Consider the following 15,466-nt stretch of genomic DNA (forward strand, 5'->3'; position numbering starts at 1 on the left):
GAATTGATCAGTGTTTTCATGGAGCTGGGGCTGTGGGGACAGGTTGACTAGGGGTATAAGGGAATTTGGTGGGTTAGGTAACAGAACTTTCTTTATCTTGATTGTAGTGGAGGTTCCATGACTATGGGTTTGTCAAAAGTCATAAAACTGTGTGCTTAAAAAATAAATTTAATTATATGCATATTAAACCTCAATAAATTTGGCTAAAAAGAACTGACAAAATAAATTTAAGGATTCTATCTTCAAGAAAAATGATAATATGTTTAGCATTATTAATAATAGCAAAAAGTTGGGAATGATCTGAACAAATTACTTAATATTAGGTTTGGTCCTAATTAACAATAACAAAATAACAAGATACTATGCAGATAGAAGTTTATTTCTCTCACACACAAAAATTCAGAGGTGGGGAGAGGGTATAGCTCAGTGGTAGAATCCATGCCTAGCATGCACAAGGTCCTGGGTTTAATCCCCAGTACCTCCATTAAAAATAAATAAATATATAAATAGATCTAATTACTTCCCCCTCCAAATAAAAAAAACAAAAAAAATTAAGTGTACAATTTGATACATTTTTTAAAATTCAGAGGTAGTCTGTTCAGGGCTGGGATAATAGCTCTGCACCTCAGGGCATCCTCAGGAACCCACAGTCCTTTCAGCTTTCTCCTCTGCCGTACCCAAGGTATACTCCTGGTTCATGGTCCAAGATGAAGCTCCAACCCTTATATCCAGCCAGCACACCCACTTCAGCAGGACGGAGGAAAGGGGGAAGATAGGACAAAGACTTGTGTCAGCTTCTTCTTAGATAAAGTTTCTAGAACGTGTCACATATACTCCTGCTTAAATCACATCAGCTACTTAATTTCACAGCCACAGTTAGCTAGCTGTAAGGAAAGCTGGAGAAAGTAATCTTTATCGTGGGCCGCTATTGCCCAGCTCAAAACTGAGGGTCAACCAACAGTTTCATCCACATTAGACACCTGTTCAAGCTCTAAGGCATATTGCGTAAGGGAAACAAAGCACGTTACAGAGCAACACATATAACACAGATGACTCAACTATGGCATGTTCATGTTTACATGCCATGTATGTATGCAAATAAACAGAAACTCATTTGAAAGGATGCAAACATCTGGAAGGGTAAACTGTAATCACCTGAGAGAGCAGGGAGGACAGAAGAGTGGAGAAGGTGAGGAAGGACTTGAACATCTTACTCTACACGCTTAGATAGCCCTAGATTTGTTTACCTCAAGAATGTTTGCATGCACGGTGGTTGCCAGGAGCTGGGGCGTGGAGAGGCGAGGACAGGTTAAGAAAAGGGGACATATTCGCAGTTATAAAATGAATAAATTCCGAGGCTCTCGTGTGTAGCACAGTGACCAAAGTGAATTCTACTGTATTGCATACTTGAAATTTGCTGAGAGCCGATAGTACACGTTCTCACTGAAAAGAAAAAGAAAAAGAAAAAGGTAACCATGTGAGGGGATTAACACCTTCATTACCTTGATTGTGAAAATCATTTCACAACATATATGTATATTATCATTTTGTCAGTTGCACCTAAATAAAGCTGGAAATAAATCAGTAAATAAAAACTAGAGGCAAAAAGAGCCCTATGGCATAACAAAGTTGATCAAAATCACTATACAAATATCAATTGCATGTCTTTACATAGTAAAATTTACCTAGAAATTGTGACTTCTAAAAAATAGCTTTAACAACAATAGTAGATAAATATCTAGAAGTAGTTCTAAAAAAAGATGTGAAAGCATATTATGGAGAAATCTGTAACTTTTCACTGAAGGATACTAAGGAAATGGAAAGAATATTCAATTTTTTGGATAGACATGCACAATATCATAGAGATGTCAATTTTCTTCAAATAGCTTTATAGATTTAAGGCAAATCTTAGGATAGTACTGCATTTGAGAAGCTGATTTTAAAGTTTATATGACCCAGAAGGAACTCTAATTCAAAAAGATACATGCACCCCAATGTTCATAGCAGCACTATTTGCAATAGTCAAGACACGGAAACAACCTAAATGTCCATCAACAGATGAATGGATAAAGAAGTTGTGTGGTATATTTATACAATAGAATACTACTCACCCATAAAAAAGAATAAAGTAATGCCATTTGCCCCAACATGGATGGACCTAGAGATTGTCATTCTAAATGAAGTAAGCCAGAAAGAGAAAGAAAAATACCATATGTTAACACTTACATGTGGAATCTAAAAAACCAAAAAAAGACACAAATGAACTTATTAACAAAACAGAAACTGACTCATAGACAAAGAAAACAAATTTATGGTTACCAGTAGGGGGAAGTGGGTGGGAAGGGATAAATTGGGAGTTCAAGATTTGCAGATACTAAGTACTATTTATAAAATAGATAAACAAGTTTCTTCTGTATAGCACAGGGAACTATATTCAGTATCTTGTAGTAAGCTACAATGAAAAAGAATATGAAAACAAATATATGTATGCCTATGTATGACTGAAATATTATGCTGTACACCAGAAATTGACACAATATTGTAAACTGACTATACTTCAATTTTTTATAAAGCAAAAAAAAAGAATAAATGGCAACCAGTCTTCATAAATAATAAAAAGCCAACACAAGGGAAAAATTAAAAATAAAAATAAAATAAAATAAAATTTATATGAAGGAGTAATAAAGAAAGAATATTTAACCTGATGGCAAAGAAGAACAAAATGGTATACTTGTCTTACCAGATATCAGGTTATACTATGGAGCAATGGTAACCAAAATGATATGGTCCAGGACTGACGGAAAAATAGTAACAATCTACATGAAGATTTATTGCAGGCTTTGATTTACTGATTTATGGAGGCATTGAACTTATGCTTTATGACAACATGGCACTGCATTGTTGGGAGAGGATGGCACCATTCAGTAAAAAGTGCTGAAATTATTACCCCTATTGGAAAAAATGAAATTTTGATTCTCTATCACAGAACACACAAAAATTACTCCAAAATCCCAAAGTCTTAAACGTGAAAGGCAAAATGATTAAATGCTTAGAATATATTCTAGGAAACAAGTTTTATGACCTCAGAGAGTTAATCACTTCTTATAAAATAATCACTTCTTATTATAAAATAATCACAATTCAAAAGTGAAAAGAGTGATAAATTCAACTTATTTAAAAATAAGATGATAATGGGTTAATATTATCTGGGTTATATATATCCAGAATATACAACAAACTCCTACAAATTAACAACAATGAAAAACAAAAACCAGCATGATATTTTTAATGAGCAAAGGACTTAGACATTTCCCCCAGAGAAGATAAGTAAACGGCCAACAAGCACATGAAAAGATGCCTGACATCACTAACAATTAGGGAAATGCAGATTAAAACTATAATAAGATACCACCGGATATGGCTACTCTCAAAAAAAAAAAAAGAAAATAACAAATGTTGGTGATGATGTGGAGAAATTAGAATTGTGCTCTATGGATGGGAATGTCAAATAGTACAGCCACTACGGGAAGAGTATGACATTTCTTCAAACAATTAAAAATAGAATTAACGTCTATAATGTGATCTAGTAATTCTACTTAGGGGTATATTCTCACAAAAGGTGTAAGTGGGGACCGGAACAGATATTTGTACAGCCATACTCATTATTCACAATAACTAAAAAGTGGACGCGACCCAAGTCCACTGACTGATGAATGGATAAACAAAATATGTTATATACATGCAGTGGAACATTATTCAGCCTTAAAAAGAAAGGAAATTCTGATACATGCTACTGCATTGATGAGCTTTGAAAGCATTATGTTAATGAAATAAGCCAGTAATAACAGGTAAAATAATGTTATAATTCTACTTATCACAAGTGTCATAACAGTGACTGGCATATAGTAGGTTTTTAATAAATATTTGTTAAAAAATGAATGGGTGAATCCATATGTTCACAACAGCCTCACGTAATAAATATTCATGGAAATGTCGTCCGTAAACCAGTTTCCAGATTTTCCCCAAAATTTCCCCAATATTTAGAGTTTTCAATAAACATCTAGGAACCCACACCCAGTAAACAGTTGATGGATGACTTTCACCTCAGCTAAACTACAGTGAATAAAAACATGAAATATTTCCTTCCAGGTTTGCTTCAAATTTTGCAGGGTCAGGGAATGAGTTAATGTCCTTCCAAACTCCCACAACCCGCAACAGCAATTAGGGGTGTGTTCCTAATTACCAAAATGGATATGAGAAGACAACTATCCCCAGACATATGTTAAGTGTCAACAAAATATGATGCATGTCAGTCAAAATGGAACTTAACTTCCCACCGGAAACAGGGGCAAGAGTGGGGGAGGGGGCGGGGAAGGTTGGGGATCGAAGATCCAAGTTGGGGAAATAATGATGATTATAGCTCTGTTCTCTATTGATGCGGAAAGAACTGTAAAAATAGAAGCAGAAAAAGTTCTCAGAGACATCAAAATCTGCCCTGGCAGAATAGCCCAAAACCATGACGCCAGATTTTTCTTGCGTGGTGGACTGATGAGTTTTATCTTCCAACGAGGGAAGGGATGACTCACCCTCAATTTAAAAATATAATAAGGAAGCTGAAATTGCTCCACCCAGACCCATTTCTCAGATAACCACCAACCTGAGGGCAACTGCCCTCCTACAGAAAAGAGCCCAGCAAAGTTAGCTACTAATTAGGAAAAATCATCCAATTATGCTAACTTGCTGAGGCTGGCAAGCTGTGTTTTACTCTATGTAGGCAGAATTTCATCCGGAACACACTTGAGAATTGTCTATAAAAGGGGGACCAGGAGAGTGGGGATGGGAAGTCACTCCACCCCGGCTTTCAGAGACAGCTCTGCGACTCGCTCGCCCGGATACCATGTCTCTCCGACTTTCCAGCGGATCCAGGAGGGCCGGTCCCCGTGCCACGGCAGGATCGCTCAGGCTCTCCAGTGGGGGAGCCGGCTTTGGGGCTGGAAATGCTTGCGGCGTGCCTGGAATTGGAAGCGGTTTCTCGTGTGCCTTCGGGGGCAGCTCCTCGGGAGGAAATGCAGTGGGGGGCAATCCCTGTGCTGGCTTTACTGTGAGTGAGGGGGGTCTCCTTTCTGGCAATGAGAAGGTGACCATGCAGAACCTCAACGACCGCCTGGCGTCCTACCTGGACAACGTGCGCGCCCTGGAGGAGGCCAACACCGACCTGGAGCAGAAGATCAAGGGCTGGTATGAGAAATACGGACCCGGTTCTTGCCGCGGTCTTGATCACGACTATAGTCGATATTTCCCCATCATCGACGATCTTAAAAACCAGGTAAGAAATTACCCTTCGTCATCTTTTCTCTGTACGTTTATTTCTAAATGTTCTTTTCCTTTCTTCACTGAATTCGAAAAACACTGATCACTTCTACTTGTGATTTCTTAAAGGGAATTTCAATTTAGCATTGGAAATAAGCACTAAGAAGATTCACTGGTCATGAAAAAAATGTCACTATCTAGTAACTATTGATTTTGATTCTTTCTATTTCCCAATCTAAAAATACTTTTTTTTTTGGTTGTGATAAGTTGCCTCTAAAAAGTCAAACTCCCCATTTCTAGATCATCGCTTCCACCACCAGCAATGCTAACGCTGTTCTGCAGATCGATAATGCCAGGCTGACCGCTGATGATTTCAGACTCAAGTAAGTAGCACCCAGAGTAGAAAGAATTCATGGAGGTCAATGGAAAGCATTCAACTGAATTTATTCCTTGATCCCTTATTAAATATGACCCACTCTTATTCCAACACTATAAAACATTCGGAATTAAAAGAAACAGGATGTTACTACTTTTTTATACTTTGGCTATAAATATAAAGTATGAACCACTACAAAAGTAGTGCCTGGTACCCGAGCTCTTTTTCTGCCAAAGAATTACCTCAAAATAAAATAATTATTATGATACAATAAGCTCTGAAAATGTCTCTTGTGGCCAAATCTGTCGCTCGAAAATTCTAGAATTCTAGCATCTGCTCATTGATCAGTGACTATTTCTCCAACCATGTGACCAACTGGAAAATCTTTAACACTCTTTAAGGTATGAAAATGAGCTGGCTCTTCACCAGAGCGTGGAAAGTGATGTCAATGGCTTGCGCCGAGTTCTGGATGAAATTACCCTGTGCAGAACAGACCTGGAGATTCAGTATGAAACCCTGAGTGAAGAGTTGACTTACCTCAAAAAGAACCATAAAGAGGTAAGGGCTGACTGTCTCCATGTTGCCATCCCTCTGTCCATCTGACAGGGGATAATGGACTTGACTTCATAAATAAGAAATTGGTACTAAAGACCCACCGTCAGACAGGCATGAGTCCTGAGTTGTCTGTAGAAGTGGTGAAGTACAGATTCACTCTTGATCTCTCATCAAATGTCCTTGGTGGGAGGGGGCAGAAGAATCTTGTTTTCCACACTAATCAGGATTACAAGAACTGTGTTTGAGCAAGGTAATTATAGCTAAGTTAAAATAACACACTTAAGAGATCACTTCTAATTAAGATAAAATAAATATGCTTTAAGGACATCTTAAGAAAACTAGATCTAAATTTCTATAAGACAGTGGCAGATTTAAAACACTTAAACATTTACTTCATACACACATTAAGTATATATACTTAAAGTATATTCTAATAGACATGGCTATAAAAATAACGAGACTGAAATTAAATTGTTATATCAAAATTTACACTTCCGAATAGTATATGTCCAAAGTAGTCACTGTTGGGAGTTACGCTCTTAAATCGGATCATACAGCCACTACTCCAGACACATTTTGGGGGTTGCTTCAGAACCACTATTTCCTGAGAGAATATTCTTTGAGAATGAATTTGATATTTTTAAACAGACAAAAAAAAAATTCTCTAGTCAAGCCAAATGCTCTAAGCAGGAAATCAAGCTAAGAATGCCCCTTGATTAGTCATGACGCTATCTTGTAAAGATACTTTCTTGAAGAACAACATTTATATGGATATATGGGTTCAAATATGGGTTGCAGGCCATGGGAGTTACTCAGCAACTTTTTGACGAATTAAATACAATTGATTTTTTAAATGACTCACTTCCAAGCAAACCCACATGGCTTTTTTAAAAAATCTTTTTCTTTTTCTGCTTGAACTGAGGACATTTTCACTAGATCCTCAGAGTAAAAACCCCATCTGAAGAAAGAGAAGGTATAGGGACCACCAGGGAGGAAAAAATGTTAGAATTACCAGGGGTGGGAGGGAGTGTTTGGTGCAAGGCCGGGGACATGGGAGGGATGAGGATTCCTGCAGCAGACACATAAGCTGATTCCTGTTGTTTCATTATGCACAGTCTTAGCAGTGAGGTCTGCCCTCCACCATCCAACTGACTCAGTACATCCCAACAGCCCACATCTCAGATGGAATACGATATAGACTTTGGCTGCAAAACTGACTCCAATTTCTATGATGATGATAATTAGCATAATCAGCAGCATTTATTTAGCATTTACACACCAGGTAGTATTGCTAAGTCTTATTACTAAGAGTTCCTGCACATCCTTCACCAACCCAGAGAAGGATTTTTTTATTCTTATTTTCTTATCTGCAAATTGAGACTTAAAAAACTTAAGCATTTTCCCAAGTTCACCTAACCACTCTAGGGCAGAACCAGAGTTCACACAGAGATCTGTCTGTGGTCCATCATGAAACTATAACGTCCCTGTGTAAGCCTGACAGCTTAATAAACAGCTAGGATTGTTTAGAGGACAGCGTTCTTCCTTTATTAATTGTAAACAAATAAATATGCTTATAATTATAATTAAATATATATATAAACAAATATTTATTTATAACTATTTTAATTGTTCAGAATGCTCAGACTCTGCCCTTGGACCATGTTCATAGTGTCTGTGGTCAGGACAGAGCTGAGTGGAGAACACATCTAAGCTGGTCTGTAAGTGAAATGAAGACCAGTCCACTGAGGTGGAGACATTTCAGCCACAAATAAACAGAATAACAGACCTGGATACCTCATTTTAAATATCTTAAGGACTTTCATTTGGAAAAGGAAGGAATACTTTTTTCTGTGCAGAAGAACTAACCGATGAATTGGAGTCCTAGGAGCAGGAATTAAGTTCACCATTAGGAACAGCTTTCGAGCAATTAAAACCCTTCGAGAATAAAAGCAAGCTACTTCACAAGACAGGAAATACAAAATGTAGAGGTCATTGCACAGTCTGGGAGGTGGGACTCAGATGAACTCTAAGAACCCTACCAAAGCTTAGCCTCTAGACTTTCTATGACATCCCTGCATTGCTGAGCTGAACACTTTTTCTGCCCCTAGGAAATGCAAGTTCTGCAGTGCGCGGCCGGAGGCAACGTGAATGTGGAGATGAACGCGGCGCCCGGCGTGGACCTCACGGTTCTGCTGAACAACATGCGGGCCCAGTACGAAGGCCTGGCCGAGCAGAACCGCAGGGATGCGGAGGCCTGGTTCAACGAAAAGGTGAGTCTTGTCTGGAAAAGACTCCCTCCGCGTTTAAGTGATACTCACAAAATTAAGTTCTGTTCCCTCCCTTACACCTTTTCAGAGCGCTCCGCTGCAACAGCAGATCTCCGAGGACGTCGGAGCCACCACCTCTGCCCGGAATGAGCTCACCGAGATGAAGCGCAATCTCCAAACGCTGGAAATCGAACTTCAGTCTCTCTTAGCCACGGTACGCAAAGGACGATTTCTTACCATCTCCTAGGTTATGATTTTGTTTTCTTTTTAAAAATATTCAAGTACAGTTGATTTACAATGTGTTAGTTTCTGGTGCACAGCAAAGTGATTCAGATATATAGATATATAGCTACATATACACACACACAAACACACATATATACATATTCACATATATTCAGAATATATTTTTTTCATATTCTTTTCCATTATAGGTTATTACAAAATATTAAATATAGTTCCTTGTGCTCTACAGTAGGCCCTTGTTATTTATCTATATTACATAAAGTAGTGTGTATCTGTTAATCCCAAGCTCCTAATTTAATCCTCCTCCCACCCCCCACCCGTTTCCCCTTTGGTAACCATAAATTTGTTTTCTGTATCTTTGAGTCTGTTTCTGTTTTATAAATAAGTTCATTTGTCTCATTTTTTTAGGTTCCACATATAAATGATATTTGTCTTTCTCTGACTGACTTATTTCACTTAGTATGATAATCTCTAAATCCATCCATGTTGCTGCAAATGGCATTATTTCATCTTTTTTATGGCTGAGTAATATATTATACATATACCACATCTTCTTTATGCAGTCATCTGGATATTTAGGTTGATGGACATTTAGGTTGCTTCCATGTCTTGGCTATTGTAATAGTGCTGCTATGAACATTGGGGTGCATTTATCTTTTCCAGTTAGAGTTTTCTCCAAGTATATGCTCAGGAGTGGGATTGCTAGGTCATATGGTAACTCTATTTTTAGTTTTTGAAGTGACCTCCATATTGTTCTCCATAGTGGCTCCACCAATTTACATTCCTACCAACAGGGCAGGAGGGTTCCCTTTTCTCCACACCCTCTTTAGCATTTATTATTTGTAGACTATTTGATAATGGCCATTCTGACTGGTGGGAGCCTCACTGTAGTTTTGATTTGCACTTCTCTAGTAATTAGTGATGTTAAGCATTTCTTCATGTACTTCTTGGCCATCTGTTATGCCTTCTTTGGAGAAATGTCTATTTAGATCTTCTGCCCAATTTTTGATTGGGCTGTTTGTTTTTTTGGTATTGAGCTGTATGAGCTGTCTGTATATGTCAGAAACTAAGCTCCTACGTTATCATTTTAAACGTGTGCCAGTTGAAGTTAAAGTCCTTAACCACGTTGGGAATATATCCGTATGTATTTTCATGTAATTGACTTAGAACATAAGAAAAGAATAGGATTTTATATAACAGTTAAAACAGTATCATTGATGTCTTTAGGCTCATTCTACCAAAAAGAAAAATTTGCTGATTTTTATGAGTGTCATAGAATCTTTTTAACTATGGGTCAATGTGAAATTTGAAACGATTAAAGGCAGAGTTAACAAGAGGAGAAAGTCATCTGTCAAAGCAAATTTCTGCCTATCTGTACATCCGTCTCAGCTTCTTTACTGTTTCCCGGCAGAAACACTCCCTGGAGTGCTCCTTGACTGAGACCGAGGGCAACTACTGTGCGCAGCTGGCCCAGATCCAAGCGCAGATCGGTGCCCTGGAGGAGCAGCTGCACCAGGTCAGAACTGAGACCGAGGGCCAGAAACTGGAGTACGAGCAGCTCCTCGACATCAAGGTCCACCTGGAAAAAGAAATTGAGACCTACTGTCTCCTTATCGGTGGAGATGATGGGTAGGTGCACTACTTTACAGGGAAGATGCAATATACTGAAATCTACTTGAAACTTAGATCAGCGGAAGAGTGAACATAAATTGAAATGACCACGTTTATTATCATGAATGCTAAATAGTAAACATAATACACTGCTGCCCAAACACAAATTAGCCCCATCTTACAAAATCAAAGTGCCCCAAGCCCTGTATTTAAGGTGAGAAAATTAAAAAGACCAGCTCTTGATGCTAAAGCAGAGTAGTTTCAACTGTGTCACCCACTGAAACTGTTCTCACCAAACAAGCTAAAGAAAACGGAAGAGTGGATCTAGAGTTGAGAGGTTCTCTCTAAATGACTCTCTTTTGTGATGTTTTCAACAATGTGTCCACAGGGCTTGCAAGTCTGGAGGTTACAAGTCTAAAGATTATGGACCTGGAAATGTGGGAAACCAAATCAAAGGTAATTAAAATGGAATTCTGGTTTTAAGTTATACGACTTCATCTTCAATGCACAGCTTGACTGTTTTCACATTCCTGGAGCTTAGTAAGAACAGATATAATAAAGCTTTGTAGTAGATACCAGTGTGTGCTAGGTGTCTAACTTTAGTGATGTGTGCTAATTTTAAACAAAGTGTTATGACACCATGTTTTTAGCTAACCAAGAAATCAAAATTCCTGAAAAACAAGTTTAAGTATTTGTGCTTCCTGCATCGTCCATCCTCTATAAAAATCCTATTATTCCTTTAGTTGAGGTAACTTCTTATTTATTTTTTCTGCTTTTTTTCTGTGGTAAAATACACAGAACATAAAATTTACTATCTTAACCGTTTTAACTGTACAATTCAGTGGCATTAAATGCATTTATATTATTGTGCAACCATCAACACCATCCATCTTTAGAAATCTTTTCATCTTGCAAAACTGAAACCCTAAGTCTATTAAACAATAGTTCCCCATAGAGGTGTAGCTCAGTGGTAGAGCGCATGCTTAGCATGCACGAGGTCCTGGGTTCAAGCCCCAGTACCTCCATTCAAAATAAATAAACAACAACCAAAAAAAAGCTTAAAATTTTTTAAAAACAAAGAAACCAATAGTTCCCCATTTTCTGCTTCTCCTAACTGCTAGCAACCACCATTCCACTTTCTCTTGCTATGAACTTGACTACTCTAGGTACCTTTTATAAGTGGAATCATATAATATTTCTCTTTTTGTGATCAACTGTTTCACTTAGCATAATGTCCTCAAGACTCATCCATGCTCTCATATGTATCAGAATTTCCTTCCTTTTAAGGTTGAATAATATTCCACTGTATGAATAGACCGTGTTTTGTTTATCCATTCATCTATTAAGGGACACTAGAGTTGCTTCCACATTTTTGCTATTGTGATTCTATTCATCTTGTTTCAACTCTCTTAAAATCTTTTAAAATTTAACTTTTAGATCCAGTCAAAGCCATTGTGGTTAAGAAAGTTCTTGAGGAGGTAGACCAACGCAGCAAAATACTTACCACCAGGCTCCACTCCCTGGAAGAGAAATCTCAAAGCAATTAATCTGATACACGAGAGAGAGTATGTGCCAAACACTCTCTGAGAAGAGAAGGCATTACGTATCTGTCCGGAAAAATGAGCGAGTCTAAGAAGAAAGTCTGTCCTGTTTGCTGTCTTTCTGTTAACTGAAATATAATCTCTATCTAGGTAACCAACAGTGGTATCTTCCCATTCATCTGGAAAAACATTACACACAAATTTGATGACTCATTTAATTAGCCTACAGAAGATGTTGTCAATTCTTTGTAGTCAATAAACCTTCCTTTAGCAAGTTACCACTGGTAGTATTGTCTTATCTTTAAAGTGTTCATGACTGTGGTACAGATGTATGAACACCTAACAGCTCTTGATTTGTATGAAAACCTTAAAAAATAATTAACAGATTTCTTCCTAGATTTTCATCAGGCTCTCTCAATAATTCAAAATGAGGTAAATTCAAAAGGAATAAAAATACTTCCACTGAAATCCCCAATCTGCCATACTCTGACATTTGCTGAAGCTGTGCACTTAGACTTCAGTTGTTATGACCCCACAGAGTATGACGGTTAAGAGATAAAGCAGAACACTTGCCTAAGGAGGGAAGTATCAACAGAGACCCTCCCTTGTGGGTGTGAGCCACAGAGGGCCATGCATTCGGTGTAAGCATGACCGAGAAATTAATTCACCCCGTGGCAGGACTGCAAAGAAAGTTTCCTGTCTCCCCATTTGGCATTAGGGAAGAGGGGGAAATTACCCTTAAGAATATATAATTACAAACCAAACTTCAGGCAGTTTTATAGCCAAAATTCCCATTATCTGGCTGTTCCAAAATAACTTTAAGCTGAGAATTCAGTTTAAAAGAATTCTTATACCCACTAGGTACCCTCCCAGGTGCCCTAATGGAAGCAAATACAAACTTTCTGTAGATAAACCCACCATCATCTCAGGCCTCAAAGGAGTCTCACATAAATAAAATTCTAAGGAAAATCAGTTGTCTGTGATCAAAAATCAACCCAGGGAAACAAGGTGCAATGAGCAAGAACCAATAGAGACAATTATAGAACAGAGAACATAAAAAATAGGATGAATATATTTAAAGAAATAAAAAACAACCTTGAAAACGAGCAGAATCCAAAAATCTGAATAGAATGACTAAGCAGATCTGAAAAAGAAACAAACGGCAACTTCTAAATAGTGTAATACAATGAAATATAAAATCTCATATTTAGATTCAGATTAGACACAATGCACAAGAATATGAGAAAATTGTATTCTGAAGAAATTATCCAGAATTCAGCACAGAAATGGATTAGTGTAGATATATATATAAAATGTTTACACACATGAACAAATATATTAGAAGATTGAGAGACATGAGGATAAAGTAAGACAGCACTATAAAAATGACATAAAAATTTGAACAAGCTTCTCACTGAAAAGGAAATTTATACATTCCTTAAATATACAAAAATATTCAACCACATTAGTAATCAGGGAAATGTAAATTAAAACTACAAAGAGCTTCCATTTCCCACTCTCCAACTTAACAAGTATCAAAAAGTCTCACAGCATCAAGTGTAGAAGAGGAAGTGGAGCAACAGAAATTCTAATATTCTTGCAGGTTTATAAACACAATCACATTGAAAAATTGTTTGGTTTTACCTAACAAAGCTAGATAGTAATGTACAACATGATAAATATAATTAACACTGCTCTGTGTTACATGTGAAAGTTAAGACAGTGAAACCTAAGAACTCTCATCAGAAAAAAAAATCTATTTTTAAAATTCTTCATCTCAGGGAAGGATATAACTCAAGTGGTAGAGCACATGCTTAGCAAGCATGAGGTCCTGGGTTCAATCCCCAGTACCTCCATTGAATAAATAATAATAATTAAATAAAAATAAACCTAATTACCTCCCCCCAAAGAAAACTAAAAACAAAAACAAAAAAACATAGTGTTTAAAATATATATATATTTTAAAAATTCTGCATCTGTATGAGATGATGGATGTTCACTAAACTTATTATGCTAATTACTTCATGATGTATGTAAGTCAAATCATTATGCTGCACACTTTAAACTTATACAGTGCTGTATGTCAATTACAGCTCAATAAAACTGGAAGAAAAAATTAAACTAAAAAAGTAAATGTAGCTACATGATGAAGGAATTAAAATGTAAAAATTCAGTTCATGAAATCAGAGAACTTTACAGACATCAGAGAGCTTAGAAGTTCTCAAATCCATACCAAATTCCCCCAAAGGGAACTAAGATCCCAAAGGTTGATTCAGAGTCATCCCTGGTGCTCAGAATGAGAGAGCTCATCCTATCAATCCTTTTAAAACTGAATGATAATTCTCCCTGCTTTAGGATAAGGCTCAGGCAATGAACTGAATAAATCAGCCAACTAAAACAGAAGCATTCAGGAGAAAAGTGAGCTCATTCCGGGGAATGTGTTGCCAAAATGGCAAATCTACAAAGAGAAGAGAGACGGCACGGCTCCTGATCCTATTCTTTGTGATGCTTCTGCCCGCAGCAACACGGCGCCCAGCAAAGCCAAGATGTTCCTGCTCGGGTGCGAGGTACAACCTGGCAAGAAGGTTAACGTGTGTGAACTAGTGTCTGAGGCAGGAAAGCCATCCAGAGAGGGAAGAGGAAAGTGACTGCCTTGGTTCATCAGGGCCTTTTCCCGGCTTGATGTGAAAAGGGGGATATTTATACACAATATTGAGAGAACATGGCTGTAATTTTAAAATTAGCTACAAGATTTAGTAACTTTGACATGTAACTAAAAGTATATAGCTATCAGTGCAGTCTTCTGAACATTTATACATTCATTTCCCTAATTCTTTAATCCCCACCTATAAAACTATATCCAGAACCTCTGGCAACTAGCCTTTTGCACTATAATTTAATGCTCTGCACTGGGGCCATTGAAACTCTTAAGTCTCATGATGCTACAACAACTTGGAAGTTATCTTAATGTGAGAAAGGAAACACTCTTCCCTCTCTCCTCTGAGCTCTGTTCTGCATAAGTGTGTTGGTGGCCCTGGAGACCATCCTTGGGGTTCAATAGTTCGTCAGCAGGACTCGCAGAACTCGGAAAAGCTGTTGGACTCACGGTTATGGTTTATTACAGGGAAAGGATAGACTAAAATCAGCAGAGGCAAAAGGCGCATAGGAGACCCCAGGCATATGCTCCCAGCCATCCTCTTAAAGTGTAATGATTCAAACAGCCTTATTTCTCCCAGAAATGATGCGTGACATGTATGTAGTATTGCCAGCAAGGGAAGCTCAACCAAACCTTGGGGTCCGGGGCCTCTTCTGGGGGTTGGTCATGCAGGCAAGGAGCACCCATGTGGCTCAACCTACTCAACCTCCAGTCCCTTCAGAGGTCAAACTGATGCACTGTAGGTCAAGGACTCACCATAAATCACATCGTTAGCATAAACCTTCTGCATCCACAAAGATACGTTTATGAGACAGGATGTTTCAAGGCTTAGAGGTTATCTCTCAGGAGCTGGGGTAGGACCAGACCTTTCTTTGGAGTGTGCAGGGTCTATGCATCCCAGTCC

The 15,466-nt window shown here is 37.9% G+C and overlaps 1 protein-coding gene and 1 long non-coding RNA gene across 2 annotated transcripts; one reads left to right on the forward strand and one right to left on the reverse strand.

Moving 5' to 3' along the window:
- Positions 1-551: 551 nt before the first annotated feature.
- Positions 552-2,248, reverse strand: LOC140686084 (uncharacterized). The gene is made up of 2 exons (XR_012059579.1): positions 2,112-2,248; positions 552-1,443 (listed from the first exon to the last, which is right to left on the reverse strand). It is a non-coding gene; the product is annotated as an uncharacterized lncRNA (long non-coding RNA).
- A 2,526-nt stretch (positions 2,249-4,774) lies between these two features.
- KRT25 (keratin 25) lies at positions 4,775-12,184 on the forward strand. The gene is made up of 8 exons (XM_006214287.3): positions 4,775-5,326; positions 5,611-5,693; positions 6,088-6,244; positions 8,350-8,511; positions 8,597-8,722; positions 10,166-10,383; positions 10,754-10,821; positions 11,803-12,184. Exons 1-8 carry the CDS (start codon positions 4,898-4,900, stop codon positions 11,910-11,912), a joined length of 1,353 nt encoding a protein of 450 aa, XP_006214349.1. The 5' UTR covers positions 4,775-4,897; the 3' UTR covers positions 11,913-12,184.
- Positions 12,185-15,466: the final 3,282 nt, after the last annotated feature.

Source organism: Vicugna pacos, chromosome 16 (assembly GCF_048564905.1).
Source record: "Vicugna pacos chromosome 16, VicPac4, whole genome shotgun sequence".
Taxonomy (NCBI): domain Eukaryota; kingdom Metazoa; phylum Chordata; class Mammalia; order Artiodactyla; family Camelidae; genus Vicugna; species Vicugna pacos.